Source organism: Pungitius pungitius, chromosome 18 (assembly GCF_949316345.1).
Source record: "Pungitius pungitius chromosome 18, fPunPun2.1, whole genome shotgun sequence".
NCBI classification, from domain to species: Eukaryota; Metazoa; Chordata; class Actinopteri; order Perciformes; family Gasterosteidae; genus Pungitius; species Pungitius pungitius.
The window spans coordinates 8203464-8222445 of NC_084917.1; the positions used below are offsets into that span (position 1 = coordinate 8203464).

Consider the following 18982-nt stretch of genomic DNA (forward strand, 5'->3'; position numbering starts at 1 on the left):
CTAAGTAGCCCCTTTTGTTTTATCAAATACTAGCTTTTGATTTGTTTTGTGTCAAAATCATTTTCCCTGTGACCCTTAAATTCAAAGTAAGAAATCCTAATTTCATGGATTCACAATCCGCTGAGATCAGACACGGAGCCAGCTCTCACAGTGGGACTACATGGAAAAGGAGGATGGCACCATCTAGTGAAACTAGGATGTAGGCAGGGACTGAAACTACACCCTTCTGTTAGTGTTGTAATGGGAGAAATATAGCGGCATAAGATATTAAGTAGTACAAAATGAACACATTTTTGTTTGCCAATTGTAGGGGCGTGTTAAATAGCAATACAATTACGCCCCTACAATATGGAGTGGCAGTTTTCTTATTGAAGGAATAGCAGCTGTCATGTTATAAGTTTGTTAGTGAAGATTCCACAGATTGTGTAAACCATCCATAGATGGCAATGTCTGGTAATATTTGTATATTAAGATATCTGTGCAAAAATACATGCTTTTCCTCTCTGCTTGTCCACATGTCTCAGCTGGGGCTGTGTCCCAGACCTTAGACCAGGTCTAAGAAGCAGTTATATATACACTCACCGGCCACTTTATTAGGTACACCTGTCCAACTGCTCGTTAACACTTAATTTCTAAGCAGCCAATCACATGGCGGCAACTCAGTGCATTTAGGCATGTAGACATTGTCAAGACAATCTCCTGCAGTTCAAACCGAGCATCAGTATGGGGAAGAAAGGTGATTTGAGTGACTTTGAACGTGGCATGATTGTTGGTGCCAGAAGGGCTGGTCTGAGTATTTCAGAAACTGCTAATCTACTGGGATTTTCACGCACAACCATCTCTAGGGTTTACAGAGAACGGTCCGAAAAAGAAAAAACATCCAGTGAGCGGCAGTTCTGTGGGCGGAAATGCCTTGTTGATGCCAGAGGTCAGAGGAGAATGGCCAGACTGGTTCGAGCTGATAGAAGGGCAACACTGACTCAAATAACCACCCGTTACAACCAAGGTGGGCATAAGAGAATCTCTGAACGCACAGTACGTCCAACTTTGAGGCAGATGGGCTACAGCAGCAGAAGACCACACCGGGTGCCACTCCTTTCAGCTAAGAACAGGAAACTGAGGCTACAATTTGCACAAGCTCATCGAAATTGGACAATAGAAGATTGGAAAAACGTTGCCTGGTCTGATGAGTCTCGATTTCTGCTGCGACATTCGGATGGTAGGGTCAGAATTTGGCGTCTACAACATGAAAGCATGGATCCATCCTGCCTTGTATCAACGGTTCAGGCTGGTGGTGGTGGTGTCATGGTGTGGGGAATATTTTCTTGGCACTCTTTGGGCCCCTTGGTACCAATTGAGCATCGTTGCAACGCCACAGACTACCTGAGTATTGTTGCTGACCATGTCCATCCCTTTATGACCACAATGTACCCAACTTCTGATGGCTACTTTCAGCAGGATAAAGCGCCATGTCATAAAGCTGGAATCATCTCAGACTGGTTTCTTGAACATGACAATGAGTTCGCTGTACTCAAATGGCCTCCACAATCACCAGATCTCAATCCAATAGAGCATCTTTGGGATGTGGTGGAACGGGAGATTCGCATCATGGATGTGCAGCCGACAAATCTGCGGCAACTGTGTGATGCCATCATGTCAATATGGACCAAACTCCCTGAGGAATGCTTCCAGCACCTTGTTGAATCTATGCCACGAAGAATTGAGGCAGTTCTGAAGGCAAAAGGGGGTCCAACCCGTTACTAGCATGGGGTACCTAATAAAGTGGCCGGTGAGTGTATATATATATATATATATATATATATACAGTATATTGATTGATTGATTGATTGATACACTGAATTGTTTGATGTCCGTATGTTAAACTGTTGGAATAAATGTTAAATATTTAACTGCAAACTGGGATGTTTCCTGAAACTGAAAAAGAAAATCCTCCAGCCGCCACTTGCTTACCAAACCAATCTTGCATCACAAACCACTTCCCTTCTCTCTATCAGAATATTGCCTTCACTTCCAGCATATCTCAACGCATTTGTATTTCCCATGATTGCAAATTTTTACTGTGGTCCTCAAATTTACGCAATATATAGTAACAAGGGATTTGGCCTAAAGCCTGTATAGCATTTGCGATTATGTCTAAATAGCTGTGATTGTGGCACAGCAGAGTATAATGACAATTGTTTTGTGTTTTTAGCGTGACAATTTGAATTAAGCGGAGAGAGAAACTATGTATTATTTCCACAAGAATAAACAGAAGGTGAGACACAGTTATGATTAGTTGTATAACCTGAGCCATCTCCTCCTCATTGTGGTGTGATGGACTTTTTTCAACATAGGGTAAATAATCGAGTCGGTTTTTGGTCTACACCAACTCCTCTAGCAAATAATAGCGGATAAACCTTTGTCTGTGTTCACCAGATAGTCACTGGTCCTTTGGTACCAGGTGAGTTCACGGGGGATATTATTTCATTTCACTGAGAACAGCAGCTAGGAACAAGACCACCAGAGCAGTGGGTCTCACCCTGACATTAAAGGAGCAGGCCCCCAAAACAATGGGTTGAAAGTCATTGTGATTCTCGGGTACAGAGCAGAAAGGAATTTCATAATTGGATTCATCATTCCGAAAAAAAGCTTTCATGATTAGACCCAGTGCTATTGTGAAATGTTATAACCGTCCTTTCTGCTTTACAGGGAGTCCTTAATTGTTCGTCCCTCTCAATTTATACGGTGAATCTATAAGGAGTACAGGAGAAAAACACAGGTTCTCCCCTCAACCTGAAAGCTGACGCTGCAGTTGTTGGTAATAAATATGCCAAAGACTAAGTGGGGGGGAAGTTAGTAAGCAATACCAGTAGAAAACATGCTGACTCATGAAATACTCATTTCTTAGGTGCTCCAAGTACTGGACAATGTATGTACAGAAATGAAAGAAAAACTTAAAAAATGTTACTGGAAGCAGCAAGCTCTCTTGCCAGGAATACCCTTTCAGCCACTTCCCCTTTTCACCAATGGCTCATAGAAGCCGTTCCGGCTTTGCAATGAACTAACACTTAACAGAAACAGAAAATACTGCAATTATTAATTAAGCGTTTGAACTATCAGCCATGGTGAAAACAGATCGTTTGATGATGCAGCTGAAACCACTTTCGCAGTTTCATGAAAAGCACAAACAAAGCTAAAGTGGATTACTACCTTACTGTAGTGCAGAATGATGTACTTTCTTAAAAAGAAGAATTGGTACATATTATTGGTAATAGTTTTAATAAATATTATTAGGGCCTTGTAAAGAATGCATAATTAGTATATACAGCGCATATAAATCAACACATTTTGCAGCATGTTTGGGCTCATACAAAAACATGTTTGTTTAACATGTAATACTTGCTCAATGTCTTTGTTATTCACATACACGCGAGTCCTCTGTACGTCGTACTGCTTGGAGCTGCAGCACCCTCCGTGTCTCAACTGTGTCCTTGAGTGTGGGCCAGTGTCCCTGGCAGGCCACGACCAACACCCTGCACCCTCCTTTTTCCACTAGAAACCTCCTCAAGGACTCATCGAAGAGGGGGTTCCCTTCTCTGTACCCGTCCAACAGCAGCAGAGCCTCAGCGGCGCCGGTCATCACCGTCCTCAGCTCACCCTCCGCGGGTATCCTCTCCGTGAGAGAGAGCTGAATTGCGATTTCCTGAAACAGGTCGCCCTTCACTTTTCCGCAGTCGACGTAAAAGAGAAGTGGAAGGGTGCTGAGGTCGAGGACGTTAGAGAGGGGGTGTGCGGACCCCTCAGACCAAGACGAGACCAGGATGCGGGCTACGGTCGTCTTGCCGCTTCCTGGGGGTCCTTCAAGGAAAAGGGTCTCTCCTGCTTCCGGCAGTAAAGCTTGAAGATTGACAGGTTGCCCCTCACTGATAACAACAAGCACAATTGAGATTATAAGATACACAAACCCAAATGAATAGTGAAGCAGCTGAGTTAGTTCACATAAAAGTTTCAGCTCATTTTACAAAACCAATGAGTCACCAGTGTGACGAGGTCAGCTTCCACCGCAAAACCAACACAATGACATTTCTTTTAAGTATGTTTTATTCGGGCTTAGCCGTTGCTACTTTTACTCAAGTAAAAAAAGTAAAAGATCTAAGTCCATCTCTGTCTGGCTGACTAATAGATGAGCAGGCTAACGTACAGCTAGCAAGCTCGCTAGCTCGTAATTCAAATAGAATAGGGGGAAATCAAACTTAATGGTTAACCAAAAGAAGTCCAATTCTTCCGATTTAAGGTAAATGTGACTCACTTGTTATTCAGCCTGTGAGGCAGCTCCTCCACAACGAAGGAATTCCAGTGGTGTCTCACCTCTGGGCTGAAAGAGAAGTCACGATAGCTTGCTTTCAGAAACACCCCCATATTTTCCTCCATGGAAACTGCAAACAATAGAAAACAGACCTGATTATGATGACGCATTATTTGATGATATGTAGGCTAAAGTGTGATTTCAAATGCTGTTTTGTCTGGCACACAAAGTAAGATTGATGGGTTTTTTCCGTGCAAAAAAAGCTGATTTTGTACAGTGCATTTTCACATAAATGTAGTTCAGTAAGAAAATGCTATCATAGAAAATTGGAAGAAGTCTTCTTACTAAAATTGTCTTCTTGAACCAACAGGTTGTTATTCAGTGCCTGATTCTAACGCTGTTGATTCATTGATTAGTTGATTGACACACAATTTAATTACTAGCTAATTTAAGTGTTGCTATTTTTATGTAATATACTGAATTTTGTAACTATTTTATGACTGTAACCAATAATTTCATGCACCAACTGAAAAAATGCAAATAATGTAAACTTCAGTCCTTAGAGTCACTTACCTTCATCAAAAACTCCTATTGCTTCCTCGCTGTCCTTTTCGTTTTTGAGGCCTGGTGAAAATGAACAAGATTTGTCAGAACAGCACACAGGAGAACAACATGGAGGTAATTAGTCATTATTTCTACTGTGGGGGCACTGAACAATCGCACTAATGTAAAATCCACTCAAATCCATCCCAATGCAAAATTCCCCAAAATTAATCTAAAGTGTATATTGTAATGTCGCTAAAAATGTCTTAATATCATTGCAGCCCGTGTGGAGCTATCTAAGCTCGTCCACTTATTCCTTCTGTTGTTGTGACTGTTGCTGTTAACATGGCTGTAACTTTGCTTGTTCTGATTAAAGGTCTGTAATACATCATGTAAGGAGTGTTACATTCATTATATGGTTATTGGTTAAGGGTGTGTAGGAGGGAAGTTACTTGTTCAGCACTGTTTAGACTTACAGTCAACAGCAGGAATAGACTTGCTCCGACAACAGGCCAGAAGGTTCCTGGTACCAAGCCGAATACCTAGAATAAAAAAAAAAAAAACGGTGACTATGTTGATGCTGCATGAGTGTTTAAATTCGATCAGATGGAAGCGAGAAAGTTTGTTTTACCACTGTATAGAAACGGTTTAATTTATGCAACTTATTCAAATTATATTAAAATAAATCCGGACATTGAACTTTCTACATGTGTGACCAGTCTGTATGGTTTCATACTGTTGGTTGTAATGTGCTTGTTATTTTTTGTTTAATTTGCATTTTCCTCAGTGCATAGGGTTAGGTTTAGCTTTTACTTTTCATACATGTTATTGAAATGATATAGGTGTTTTTTTTGTGGATTGTACAAACAACACATGTGCTGATAAACTATAGACGCATTAACCAATCTCAAATTCCCCTGTCACACTTACAATCACATGGGTGTTTCCAAACATGATGATGTCACAAAAAGCTTTGTCATGCTTACATGTTAAAAGTCATGACGAGTCACATGCTGGTTCAATGCTCTCGTGGTCAAATGACAAATATTGAGGTGACAACTCTTAAAAGCCATACTGTTTATCAGATACTTCCTCATTTTAGTGGCAAAAACAACTCAATGTATCTGGGAGCCTGAAGTGAGACTTTCAACTAAAATGACACAGCTGTTTCTCGGCTTATTGGACAAAAGACAAAAAGTAAACACAGCCAGACTACAACAGCTTTGACACAAGCGGGGCGCTGGAAGGACGCACTTTGTCCGCTGAATAATGGATTCTTGGGGTCTTTAGGTTGTTTGAGACTATTTGAGGCTACAAAGTTCTTTTTTTAAAAGGGTTTACCTTAACTAAGGTCTACATGAAATAAGGGAATGATAAAGAATACAAAATGTGGGTATTTGGTCTCCAATCTACACCTACATGTTGTAAGGTTGTACAGGTTATTGTGTAAAAAACAACCCCAAATCCGCTTGGGATCTGTAATGTGCTGTACACATAAGGAATTGAATGGCTGCTTACCTTTTCGTCGTCGATACATGAGCACTGCAATGATGATGACAACCATTATCACTCCTATGCTGAACACAACGATGAGAGCATCCTTTTGTACATGAAGAACAGGAATTTCATCTGTGAAAAAGGGGAAAAGGTGTTAAATTGGTGTTAAAATTTGGAGTAAAAACCAAGTTCAGCAAAGACGGGACACGTGATGGCGTGAAGTGAGTTATACCCATGCTTTTTAAATGTTGGACCGCAGTGGAAATAACCACACATACCAGTTACTGATATATTTCAAACTTCCCTTTAGTGGTAAAGAACTAAAAACACGTGGCTCAACCGGCTCACGCTTGTGAATTGTTTTTTTGATGAGTTGTGCTATTTTCTTGTTTTCTGTTGTAGATTTTGTTTACACCCCTTTTTCCTTCATTTAGCATTGAAATAACTTGATCATTTTTTTAAAATTTGAAATAGCAAACACTCTTGTGTTGGCAGAAAAACCAGCAGCCTACACGTTTCCACACAGGACAGAATCTCTCGTAGTAGAACTCATACACCGCAGATATGTTTCTATCACAAAGAATATGTGAACACAACAGCGGTAAGAGTGAAAACTTTGTAAACTGATTACTGCGTAGTTACAGTATATCCATAATAATACATAACTGCTAATACACACTGGTAGCAGCAGTCCTGCTATTTTGTGTTTGCTTGCTCCTAGGATCATTTTGTCTCAGCTGACAGGACATGAGAAGGGAGTGATGGACTAAAGTTCAATGACCATGCTTAACACACACATGGTCAAGACATAAAACCTGTGAGATTGCGTATTCTCTCCGGGGGAATCTGTCATGTAACAAAAGCCTTAAAGGTGAATCAAAATGTACCTGGGATGTGAAACGTTGCAGAATTTCCATCCTGCGTAAATGAACAAGTGTAGTTTTTTCTGTCCGTTGATCTGACGCGTATCTGACTGGTGACTGTGAAACGCAGGTCTTCAGTTGATACAGCGGTGGTATCGGGACTGACACTTTGCAGGTGTCCATCGTGCCACGTGACGGAGGACTCGGGGTATCCCTGAGACTGGCAGGTTAGCAGCAACCAACCCTCATCTGCAGCCTTCTGAACGCGTTTAACCACGGCTCTGTAAGGTGCTGAGAGAAAGAACATATGGGAAAGATACATCAATACTATCATACATTTTATGTTCAAGAGATTCTATGTGATAGGGGGAAGATCTTGAGGAGTGCGGTAAATGAGCCAAGAGCATTTTTTTACCAAATTGAGTAATACTGGTCATGGTTTCGATTTCATTTTGAGGTCTTTTGTGACTGCCCAGAAATGTCTGAAGTATTTTTCTAAAAAAAAGAGATTACTCAGTTGCGCTCTCGCAGAATCTGTACTCACCTACGACGGACAAAGTTATCGCTTTGTAATCAGCTCCTTGTTCTGTCTGTACCAAACACTGGTAGGTCCCAGAGTCATTGATCCTGAGCCTTGAGACCTATTAGAGGACAGAAGAAGAACGCAAAGTCCTTAGATGTCCTTTTAACATTATGCCATAAACAACTCGGAGGTTCAAATAAACCAAAATCTGTTAAATGAAAGAGATAAACCATCGTCTGCCCTACAAATTCATCACTGACCTGCAACTTGGCCTCGCCTTTCTCCAGCTCCTCAGTGAGAAGCTTCACTCGACCCCGATAGTCCGGATCCTGGGACGCACCGACCTCCGCCCAGTTTTCCATACGGTAAACTTCCCGAGCCGAGGGGGAGCCGATCCAGTGCCAGGTCACCTTCAGGTCAGCGTTACGATTTGACGGTTTGGGCTGAAACTTGCAGCCAATCACGACATCTCCTCCAAACTGTGACTCATACGTGGTTTGCGCGGCCCGAACAGTGAACAACACTGTGGGAAAACCATACAGAATGTCAAGATGAATTTGCTAAACATCCGTGAACCATTAACCAACATCTCACCAGAAGATTGCAGTTAATGTACATTGGCTAGTGTGTCATATCAAAATAGAAATGTTTAATGCAGATGCAATTGGTGCCCTTATTTATTCATTAATTATTCCACTACTGGACACTTAACCCTAAATACCTGAATGAGAGTTTTACTACACACCTGAGAGAGATGGCTGAAACATGATTGGCCAAAACACAATTAGGAACAGGTCCATTGAGACCTATAAGAAAGAAACAGAAAGGGAGATGTACAGATGTTGAAATCTTATCACAATATTCCCAAGAAACAAGAGTCATTTTCCTGAAAAGTGCCGGATGTAAATTCCAAAAGCAAAACTAGTTCCATCTAGTTTACTCCATACTCCAGAGGAGACATGAGAAATAAATCTTATTTCTAATATCAGCATGATTCAGCTCTGTAGAGCAAATTACTCCATGTTAGTTTGTTCTTAATGAAAAAAATATGAACTAAGGTATGTTATCCACTCAAGTCATGTTTTATTCACAAAGTGAAGTGTTATAAGCGTTATGAGTTTAAGTATTTAATTATTGACATTCTTAAACACAACAGTGGTACATGACAACTTAATATTTATGAAAGAAAAACATGAATGCTAATCATAAATGAAAGATAAGTAAGTTATCACAGAGAATGGTAATACTAGTGTTATACAAATAACCTTATCGATCCAATTAATAACAACTTTAAACATAATAATAATAATAATAATGCTAATAATAATAATAATGTAAGTCATACAAATAATGATTATGATTAGTTGAAGTTGTTGTTGTGTTACCATTAACATAAAGAATGTCATTCTCACCTGTTGGCTGTTATTCCCTGAGCTGCGTCCCTCTCGCTTCCTCTGACTGATCTGAGGTCGGAGCTTTACGCGCTCCTGAGTATCCAGAGGCACGACTCCGCCCTATAAACACCACCCACACGGAACTACCCGGCACTTTCACTCAAGCGGGATTACCATGTGGGCTCAACTTCTGTTTTTAGTTTAAGAAGGAAATGACTTAGAATCACGTTAAAAAAATACGCTGCATCACGCATTTCCAATGACTTTGATGAATAAGCACGTGTCACGTGAGCTTAACCGGGCGCTCAGACGAGCTCGAGGAAACATACGAGGAAGTGCAGCGCTGCGTTTACTGTAAGGGGAAAGGGCAACAGATATGGCTTAACGTAAAACATCATAAACCCGCTGACGGTAAACTCTCAGTGATTGGCAGGTGTGTATCAAGCATATATTACGCAACTGTATGGCTTGGACTTTTCTTGAAGCGCAATCGGTAACTGGGACTGGGTGAATCACTTGGCGGTGGTCGACGTTGTGTGTTTCCCCCTCTCTGTTTCTGTCTCTGTGGAGTTTGCTTTATTCTCATCGTGTGATCAGTTTCCTCTCGGGGTCCCATGGCGTCTCGCGTACAGCCGGCGGCACAGAACCAAAGCAATGAGCAATACGAGATTTAACATTGTCCACCTACACGACACATCAACACACACACACACACACACCTACACACACACACACACACACACACACACACACACATTCAATTCAACTGCACCAACTTTGGCAAAATGTCTGCTTGTATTTAAATGCTATACTTTAGTAATCTGTTTTCTATCCATGTATTGCATGAACTGTTTCAAGTAAAAGCACTTAAAATGTTTTAAAATGTATTTAGGGTATAAAAAGATACACAAATTATCATTAACATTCAATGACATAACGTTCCAAAACAATGGCCTCAGAACTCCAGTCTCTTTACATCAGAGACCATGTCGCACCACTGAATTTTCTGTCCGTGTCAATATACAGATGCGTCCTTTGAAAGGTGTGTATTGGGTTTATCATGAATACATCCTTCCCAACGTTGCGGGCAGGTGGAATTCCCAGATGAGGATGCAACCAACCGCTTCACCTGCCAGGTTATGTTCAGGTTACAAGGCGAGGCTGTAGGAATATTTTATGGGCTTTCCATCAATTTACTAACTAACTGCCATGCGTGCTGATCATGTGATGATCTCATCAATGTTTCTGTCATTGTGGTTGTTATTGTCTTTTTTGACCCGGATTCTTCCTTTTGGAGTCCCCTGGAAAACCTTACTTCGCTATGGACTTTACAGCCTACATTGCCGTCTATAACCGATGAACCATTGGTTCGGGATACAGATCTTGCTTAAAAACAATATTTTCCTATAAAATGCAACATTGGCTATTGTCTATAATACTAAAGCAATCAGTAATACACAATGCTGCCGTAGGGCCCTTAGTGTGGTAGGGATAAGTTAGTTCAGTGTTGTTTAATGTTTGTTATTTATTTACTTTTATTGGTTAAATTGTAATTACCGTTACATGATTTGAGTATTGCTCTTGAAATCCTACCTATATTTGAGAATGATTGTGTTCAAAATTGAAGAAGACATAACCAACAGACTGACTCTTTTCTTTTTTGGGGTTGATTTCTATGAAAAGGAAAGTTAGCCAAGAGTTCCAACGCTGTTGATGAAAAGATAGCGTGGCTTGATCCGGCTCACTGAGGCCTGCAGGATTTTCACCTTCATATCAAGTCAGAACAAAACTACAGCAGCGTGGGATGTTAACTCTCCCAGTAAGTTACAATAGTATCCTCCCACTTTTTAACGGGCCCATGCGAGGTCTCACTGGTGTTTGACCCCTGCAATCCTCACTTTCTAAATGCTGCAACTACAATACTGAACAAAAAGGCTTGTTATCTTTACAGAAGCTTGCAGATTCATTAAAAGGAAAATACTTGCTATAAAGTTGTACAGTAGAACACAGGTTAATTGCAATATATTAAATAAAATGCTATATTAGAAGTGTGATTTTTTAAAGGATTAGTGTGGAGGATTTAGTGGAATGTGGAGGTGATAAATCTGATCATTCCTCTGCTCACGCATCCTTTTCCAAGTACTTTGGAGCGTCTACAGTGGCCTTCCGGTGATGTAAATTATGAAACAACCTCACTAGAGCTAGGGTTGGGTACAGAGGACCGGTACTAACATAGCACCGGTTCCTACACGACCGGTACCTACTGTACCAAAACTAGCTAACCATCTACCATCATCCATATATCTATCTTTCTACATAGTCTAGGATCTATCCATGCACTGAACAGTATTTTAGTTAATTACGTTGAGGTAAGAGAAAATGTATTATTTTTCAATGACTGTGGGGTTAAAACGTCATCTATCCCAGAGATGGTTGTAATCCAGAATCTAAATTCAGGATACTCATTCATATTTTTTGACATATTATTTCAAATGTATTACAAGTCACTGACTGTACCCACAAACACCAACAGAGGGAGCCATTTCTCAACTGAAACTGGAACCAGGGACTGTCACCCATAGATTTATATATAAAAGCTTATATATATATATGCTACAAATTAACACTGTAGTTCACCATCATTGTGTTGACTCAATTGTCTATTCAATTGTTTATTTCTCAACCAAACTGTTTCACTTTTTCACAGCAGAAGCTGATAATAAATTGTTTGGAAATAATTTCTTTGAATCTTGAATTGGATTTATCCCTAAGGCAAAAACATCTTCTTTCGGGTCAGAATACATAATTTTTCAGATGTATAAATGTGCATCTGTCGGTAACACGATACGTTGCCGCACTGTCAAGTTCAGATTCATACATAAAATGAAACTGCCATTCATTTGACCAAATAAAAGTCTCATTCTTCTACCGGAAAGTCTAGTGCGCTTACAATGACGTATTCTAGCATCATTGCAATGTGCCTATAACATTGGTTTTGACGTCTGGAAAAACATCACTCTTGTTTGAATTGTGGTGTTTTATTTTTGAAAGTTTAACCGGAAGTACATTCTGTATTTATTTCCGTCAGAGACATGTGACGCGCTCGCGCTCTGTTTGCATCGCGCATGCCCTTGAAAACCTCGTCAGAGCCGCTCTGGTGACGAGTGTCACTACTTGATTTAGCCCACCGCTTTCAAAATATATCAGGTATGGCAGGTCAAAACTCTCACTTCCAGCTAGCTACCCCGCCAGTGTTTAAAACCAAGGGTGGAGCATGTAATGTAGAATGTGACGTTAGCACACATCGTTAGCTTATTGAACCGACAGAAAGCCGACGCGTAAGAGTCCTTAGTGGAGCCTGCGCGTTGCAGGCACCACACTGGAGTCACTCTGCGTCTGCGTCAAGTTACCGACGTTGCTCTCAAGCGTTAAAAACACCGACTGTGCCTTGAACGTTACACGCCGAAGTGAATAAAGTGTAAACGTTGTGTTCTTACCTTTTATACAGTAGAGGTGTAACGTAGTGTTTGTGCCGCTGCGCCTCTGCCTAAGTTAATTTTGACTGAACGTTAATGGCATCTTTCCCCGTGTTTTTAGGTCAACGATAACAGCGCCATGGGGTTTCTACTGTCTAAATCCATGGATGCAAACTTTAAAAAGCAACAAGAATTCATGCTCCACAATGCACGGCTGCAGGTGAGTGAAGCTGCACCTATTGCCGCACAAAAAACCCAACAAGAAGACTGCTCTCGCGGTTTCTTTGGTTTACACCTGCACCCACGTGGTCGAAAGTTGGAGAAACGTGTTCTGCAGCTTGGATTGTATGTAGTTTGTGTTCTTCCCGAACAAAAGTGTCTACAAGCTGCTGATTTGAATTTGCGACAAATAATGCATAATATCGACTGACACAACGAGGACCGTATATCTACTGCAGTCAAGCCATTGCATTAAAAAAACAGTGAAAACACATAACAATATATACCTACATTTAAACTCAATATAATAATTACTGCATGCAAACTATTGAAGGAAAACATTTAATTTCAATTGTGTAATTACTTATTCATTTAGATTTCTAAAGTATGAATTTACACAGATCAGAGAATATCAGGGCATTATTTCATCCGGTGACCCCACTCTAGTGTCAAAATCTAGCTTTAAGATAAATATCCCATTGATACTGTGCATAAGTTGTGCATTTTCCAGCAAACATGAAAATGTAAATAATCATTCTAATGTAATTACTGTACAGAAAATAAGGGGCTGTGCAATAAGAGGAATCTGTCACCTGTGCACACATGGACACAATGGTTTTAGTTGGGGGTTTTTTAAAAACGCCATCAAACTGACCTTCACGTGAATCCGTCCCATATAGTCAGCCTCTGTATTTTTTATTTGAATCACAGGTAAGAAAGCCAGGGATAAAAGCCTCAGCCAGAATCTCAGCATTTTCATTTGGCGACCACATATTTTATTGCACTCGTTATTTCATTTAAACAAAGCAATGTCTTTCTTTGTTTTTCTTATTTTGGGTCTAATCTGTGTGATTTATTCATGCCTGCAAGCTGCTGAGCAGCAGGTGGGATGTGTGACTGTCATAACACCAATGACATTATCCAACTTGCCCCCAAAATGTTGGTTGTGTAGTGGATGACTATTATTATTATCCAGTGGATGACAACAATTTGGAAATTGAGTTTCAGAGACCCCTAATTTGGGTTGTGACCATGACTCACGGGTGAATATTAGATACATGATGTTTACCCGTGAGTCCTACAGTACCACATACAGTGTCGTATTAAGAATGCATTCATTCTTTACTTTTGAATACCTATAAACAAGACATTTTCAATTTTGATGAAGTCATAGAACCTTCCCAGAATTTGAATGAACAACACACAGTCAAACAAAAATCCTCACCATCGCTAATGGTCAAATCTTAAGTAACTGTCTTTGATGGAGGATATTGCATCCTTCCATCATCCAACTGAAGGAATAAGTCCAGCAATGTCAGAATATCAGTGAAGCACCGCTGTAGCCTCCCCCCCCCCGTGCATTAAGACGTCAAAGATGATTGCTTTCCAGTCTCGTCGGTCAGAGCTAATTGTTCCATTCTACGTTCTTTCCGTCACAGATTCTCAAGTCAAAGTCATTGGGCTTTGTGTGTGAATCACTGTGTCTCTTAAACATCAATTGAACATTTTGTGGATACAAGTTTTGCTCTGACGCGTATCTTGTGGATAAATGGCTGCTTGATGATGCTTTTGTTCTGTTTTCTATTTAATTGGAGTCTTGGCTGCTAATGATAGGGTTATGCTCCCTGTTGAGTCACTGAACTCGAGGAGGTCTGAGCATGAAATAGGGGTGAGGTAAGGGCTGGAGTATGACCGCTGCAATCCTCACTTTCTAGATACTGAACTAAAAGGCTACTTGTTTTTCTATTCATATTCCTTTTTTGTAGATGCATTAAAAGGAACCTGCCATAAAGTTGTACAGTAAAACACAGGTTAATTTCAATAAATTAAAGCAAATACTATTTTAGAAGTGCTATCACACAATTCTATGTAAAAATAAAGGCCCAGTGTGTGTGACTTATTTGCATCTAAATGCCCCTCTTCTTTTTTTGTTTTAAATAAATAAATTTAGATTAGGATTAACATTTTTATTTTAATATGTATATATATATATATATATATGTGTCTATATAAACATTCTGAGTGAAGTGTATAGAGCTTTTTGCTGATCTTCTTGCTGTGTCTGTGTAATGGCATTGGCCGATTTGAATTAGGTTTTATTTTTGTTTACACATTCACAGATGTATTGATAAAGTACGCGGCTTCTTAATCGCAAATATTATATTACAAGTACACTGCCGAGCGTAGGTGGCGTCAAACTGAAGCATCCTTCACCTCAAACGGTTCGCAATCGCCACGGCGACAGACAGCAGAGCAAATGCAAGCGTGTGTGTGGATTTGTTACTTCCACTACTTTTTCGTTGCATTTACTTGACTGTGGTCATCCCGTGTAGCAGTTTTCCAGGTATTTGTTCTGCTCCTTGAATGCTCATAACTGTCGAATTTAGTGAATGTCAGTGCATTTCCCACTTGGGTTTCAGCTCGGCTCTCACCTCGTCACCCTCAGAGTGAACTCATTATGGCTCATTTCGTTCTTTCACTTCTCTTTCCGGTCACTGTCTCCTCCTCTGTTTTCCCGAGCTAGTTTCCAAATGCACGCTATTGCTCCATCCTATTTATAAAGCATACACCTGGACCCTGTGTTGCTCCTTCTTTTTGGTTCGGGCATTGCCAAAACTTATTTGGTCATGAACCAAAAGTCCGCAGTCGGATTTTAATCTCGTTTACTTTTACCAATAGTCCTGGTTAGTTAGATTGTAGGTCACATATAGATGTATTGTCTTTGAAATGATCTAAGATGCATGCTTACTGCCAGATATTGAGTTATTTAGATGTGAGCAGCGATGGGAGGGATGCAGCCATAAAGGAGCGCTGGGTGGGGTGGGGGGGGGGGCACCGAGCGCGGCTTTGGGTTCCCGGCTGGTGGAGAGCTTCTGCCGGCAGAGTTCATGGTCCTCGGAGAGAAGTTGGGGAATGTACCGGAGGATCCCAAAGCGTTTGAAACTCCCTGTTCAGCTGCGTCAATGATGACGTTGAGGTTGTGGAGGTCAAACGTTGTCCTCCTTCACACGCATTTGTCGGGGACATTTGAGGCAGTTGGCGTCTATTGATTGTATTTTGGAGACTTGAAGATGAGTCTGATTAATTGATACTAAAATGAATTGTTAGTTGCAGCCCTAATAACACCATTGTATTCACAGGCTCATTTCTTAGTAGGGAAGTCCTTTCATGAGCGAGTTAACATATTACAAGCAGGACACTAAAGGGATGTCATGATTGTCAAGCGCCAGGCACTCCAGTACGAAATGTCTCCTTCCTGTTTCTGTGACCCGTCAAAGAAAAGCGATGACTGCAGAGTTCTTTTGAACTGTGGCGCCAGGAACTCGTTGCTACACGTCACCGTAATTTCCCATTTCTTTACGCCCTTCACCCCCCCCCCTGTAGCCTGCTCCTTCCCGGAGAAGTTAGCTGTGGTTGTGAGCTCGTACGTTACAGTAATTTACTCCAAGTTTTTGCCGAGTTTCACTACAAACAAAGCCAGTAAAAATGTACATGCCAACTTCTCGGATGAGCACAGTTCTGTCATTAAGTTCTGTTTGGGGTTTTCAGCTTGTGGGGGCTGTTTTAGCTACATGAAAAATGTAGGGCTGAAACTAATTCTTATTTTCGCAGAAAATTATACAGAAAATCATTTTTCTTTTCTGGGGCGGGGGGGGGGGGGGGGGGGGGATTAATTGAAATTCATTCTATTTGTCATAAAGCCGATATAACACTTTTCCATCAACAAAAAGCCAGCGGGGGGGGGAGGGGTCGCGGACGGACCTGATGCGCTCTCTGTCCGCTGGAAACGACCAAATCAACGCAGCGCCTCTCGTTCCTTTGACTCGCTCAAACTGCTTCATTGATTTCTTGAATTTTAACAAAAATGTTATCCGTTGCATTGTGTACTTTTGTATTTATTACTTTTTGCATTGCCTCAAAATCTCCAGGATTTTTTTCTTGTTTTATCCAGTTGGGCCCGGAGCTTTTTGCAGAATGGTACCTCCCCCCCTGTCTCTCTCTCTCTCTCTCTCTCTCCCTCCTTAAATGTCCTTAGAGCTAATTTAACTAGGGAATATGGAACAGGACGTTTTAAAGTAAACTTCATGCTCAAATATATTTATCTGCCCACAGCTAATATATCCGGCTCCTACTACACCATGTGTGTATTTATTTTTGTTGGCGTGTGCAGATGGAACGCCAGCTGCTGATGCAGAACCAGATGAGAGAGAGACAGATGGCGATGCAGGTCGCCTGGTCCAGAGAATTTCTCAAATACTTCGGGTCTTTCTACACCATCACTACGGTCGGACTCACCTTAGGGTGAGTTTGGTGCTAAACGGCTCATAAAGATCGGATCAAAGGTGTTTTGGCTTCACCCACAGACGATGCCTTGTTCCTTACACACAGAACCAAAGACCCGTTAATAAGGCGACCTAAAGAGGCCCAGTGCCTAATCTCCTAACCGCTCGTATCACGTCTGTACGTCTCCACGGTGTCTAGAATCCTTTACTCATGTAGGATGTTTTTTAACGGTTCATCAAGGTAGTCAAAGTTTAACTGTTTTTGCCAAATATCAGAAGAAGCCACGGCAACATGACACATTTCTATATCAGTAGATTGTGACAATTCCCATGATTTAAATATTGCAAACATTTTAAAACGTCAACATAATGGCCCTCTGTATTACTGAGCGTATTGAAATAAAAATCTGGGCTTCAATTTTCTGTAATTTAATATAATTATGTAGCTAAAATGTTCTCCTTTTCATCACATAATTAGTTTTTTGTCCCTTTTTCTTCAGTGCCCTTAAAAGAAGAAACCCTTCCTTTTTGGCTCCCATCATCCCTCTCAGCTTCATATTGGCTTACCAGATGGACAGCGCCTACGGGACACTTATTTACCGTATGAGAGGTACGACCGAACCCGTCTCATCATTAACGTCATCACCAGCAAAGCTCTATGACGGCCTGAAAACTGACTTCATTATACTGGTTACCGTTTACCTTTTAAGATCATCCACTTTTATCAAAGTTTGTTAAACAAAAAGTCACTGTTAATTAGCTGACACATAATAAATTACCTGACTAATTTAAAAGAAGAACATAACACAAAAATAGTAAATTGTTTGTTTCACACACACTCATTTGCCACAGACATTGTATTATTTTATTTTTTTTCTACTCAGGGGAGGCTGAGAGCGTTATGGCGTCTGAACACGACCGCCTGGACCTTCCTCACGGGACTCCAACGTTCGATAGCATAGAGAAAGCCCGCCGCGCTAGAAGCAGCCTCGCCTCCTTGTTAGAGAATTGACGCGTTGGACGTTTGAAAGCACATCGTAAAAGTCCAGTCGATGCATTCACACGCCCTGCTTTTGCTTTAAAAAAACGTACGGAAGCTAACGGTCTTTTTCACCTTATTAAGTCTATGGTTTTCACTAATTCTTGTTAAATAAGTCTGAATATAATTGAATATATATGTAAATGTAGGCCAAACAAAATGTTGAAGTAATTAAGTAATATGCTGTCATCACTGTGGGAGATCATTGAGTAAAATGGTTGAACCATTTTAGATTATTGCATAGCGACAAATAATGAAAGCTGCGTCCCAAATCCAGACTATAAACTAATTATTACTACGTACTACATATTAATTTTACCGTAGTTTTTAGAAATATAATTCAAATTGCCCTTTCCATTGTGTACTACTATTGTAATACTATAATACACATGTGATATATATATATAGTTTTACAGTAGTAGTAATACTATATATATAATGTATATTTATTTACAGTGGTAGTACACAATGAAAAATAAGGCATTGATCAATGACTATACCAATATGTATGTATTTATTCTTTTTCATTGTATACCTGCCTTCAGTATGAAAGTGAAAAGTACACCCCTGGTGTGTACCTTCTTTTTAATATTAAAGGATTCAATACTTTGAGCTGTACTACTACCTCCCACAGTGTGTTTTACCCAGCTGCCCCGGCGGTGTCTTTTGAGTACCTCACATTTGACAATGAATCGTGTTTAGTGCTCACGCTGCTGCTTTGACCCTCTACAAGTCAGTTAACCTTAACAGTTTGTTCACAATTAACAGATGGGGTTTGCTTTTTAATCGCAGGGGAAATGAAAGACTCATTATGATTCTGACCACCAGAGGGCACAAAG

At 40.6% G+C, this 18982-nt stretch overlaps 2 protein-coding genes across 2 annotated transcripts; one reads left to right on the forward strand and one right to left on the reverse strand.

Annotated features, from left to right (window-relative positions):
- Positions 1-3222: 3222 nt before the first annotated feature.
- On the reverse strand, positions 3223-12706 carry LOC119226525 (butyrophilin subfamily 2 member A2-like). The gene is made up of 11 exons (XM_037484602.2): positions 12624-12706; positions 9145-9316; positions 8478-8538; positions 7993-8255; positions 7754-7850; positions 7234-7500; positions 6368-6478; positions 5326-5391; positions 4880-4930; positions 4310-4436; positions 3223-3923 (listed from the first exon to the last, which is right to left on the reverse strand). Exons 3-11 carry the CDS (start codon positions 8530-8532, stop codon positions 3416-3418), a joined length of 1545 nt encoding a protein of 514 aa, XP_037340499.2. The 5' UTR covers positions 8533-8538; positions 9145-9316; positions 12624-12706; the 3' UTR covers positions 3223-3415.
- On the forward strand, positions 12216-18755 carry plgrkt (plasminogen receptor, C-terminal lysine transmembrane protein). The gene is made up of 5 exons (XM_037484693.2): positions 12216-12333; positions 12724-12822; positions 16993-17123; positions 17605-17714; positions 17989-18755. The coding sequence occupies exons 2-5, from the start codon at positions 12742-12744 to the stop codon at positions 18114-18116; spliced, it is 450 nt and encodes a 149-aa protein (XP_037340590.2). The 5' UTR covers positions 12216-12333; positions 12724-12741; the 3' UTR covers positions 18117-18755.
- The last annotated feature ends 227 nt before the right edge of the window (positions 18756-18982 follow it).

What these genes read in the sequence shown, in the direction of transcription:
- LOC119226525 (XM_037484602.2), bottom strand. Translation starts at nt 8,532, where the DNA reads ATGGACCTGTTCCTAATTGTGTTTTGGCCAATCATGTTTCAGCCATCT. An exon ending in GTTTCAGCCATCTCTCTCAG is followed by an intron (nt 8,256 to 8,477) that starts GTGTGTAGTAAA and finishes GTTTTCCCACAG; the next exon opens with TGTTGTTCACTGTTCGGGCC. An exon ending in TGCAACGTTTCACATCCCAG is followed by an intron (nt 6,479 to 7,233) that starts GTACATTTTGAT and finishes CCTTTTTCACAG; the next exon opens with ATGAAATTCCTGTTCTTCAT.
- plgrkt (XM_037484693.2), top strand. Translation starts at nt 12,742, where the DNA reads ATGGGGTTTCTACTGTCTAAATCCATGGATGCAAACTTTAAAAAGCAA. An exon ending in TCCACAATGCACGGCTGCAG is followed by an intron (nt 12,823 to 16,992) that starts GTGAGTGAAGCT and finishes TGGCGTGTGCAG; the next exon opens with ATGGAACGCCAGCTGCTGAT. An exon ending in ACTTATTTACCGTATGAGAG is followed by an intron (nt 17,715 to 17,988) that starts GTACGACCGAAC and finishes TTTTCTACTCAG; the next exon opens with GGGAGGCTGAGAGCGTTATG.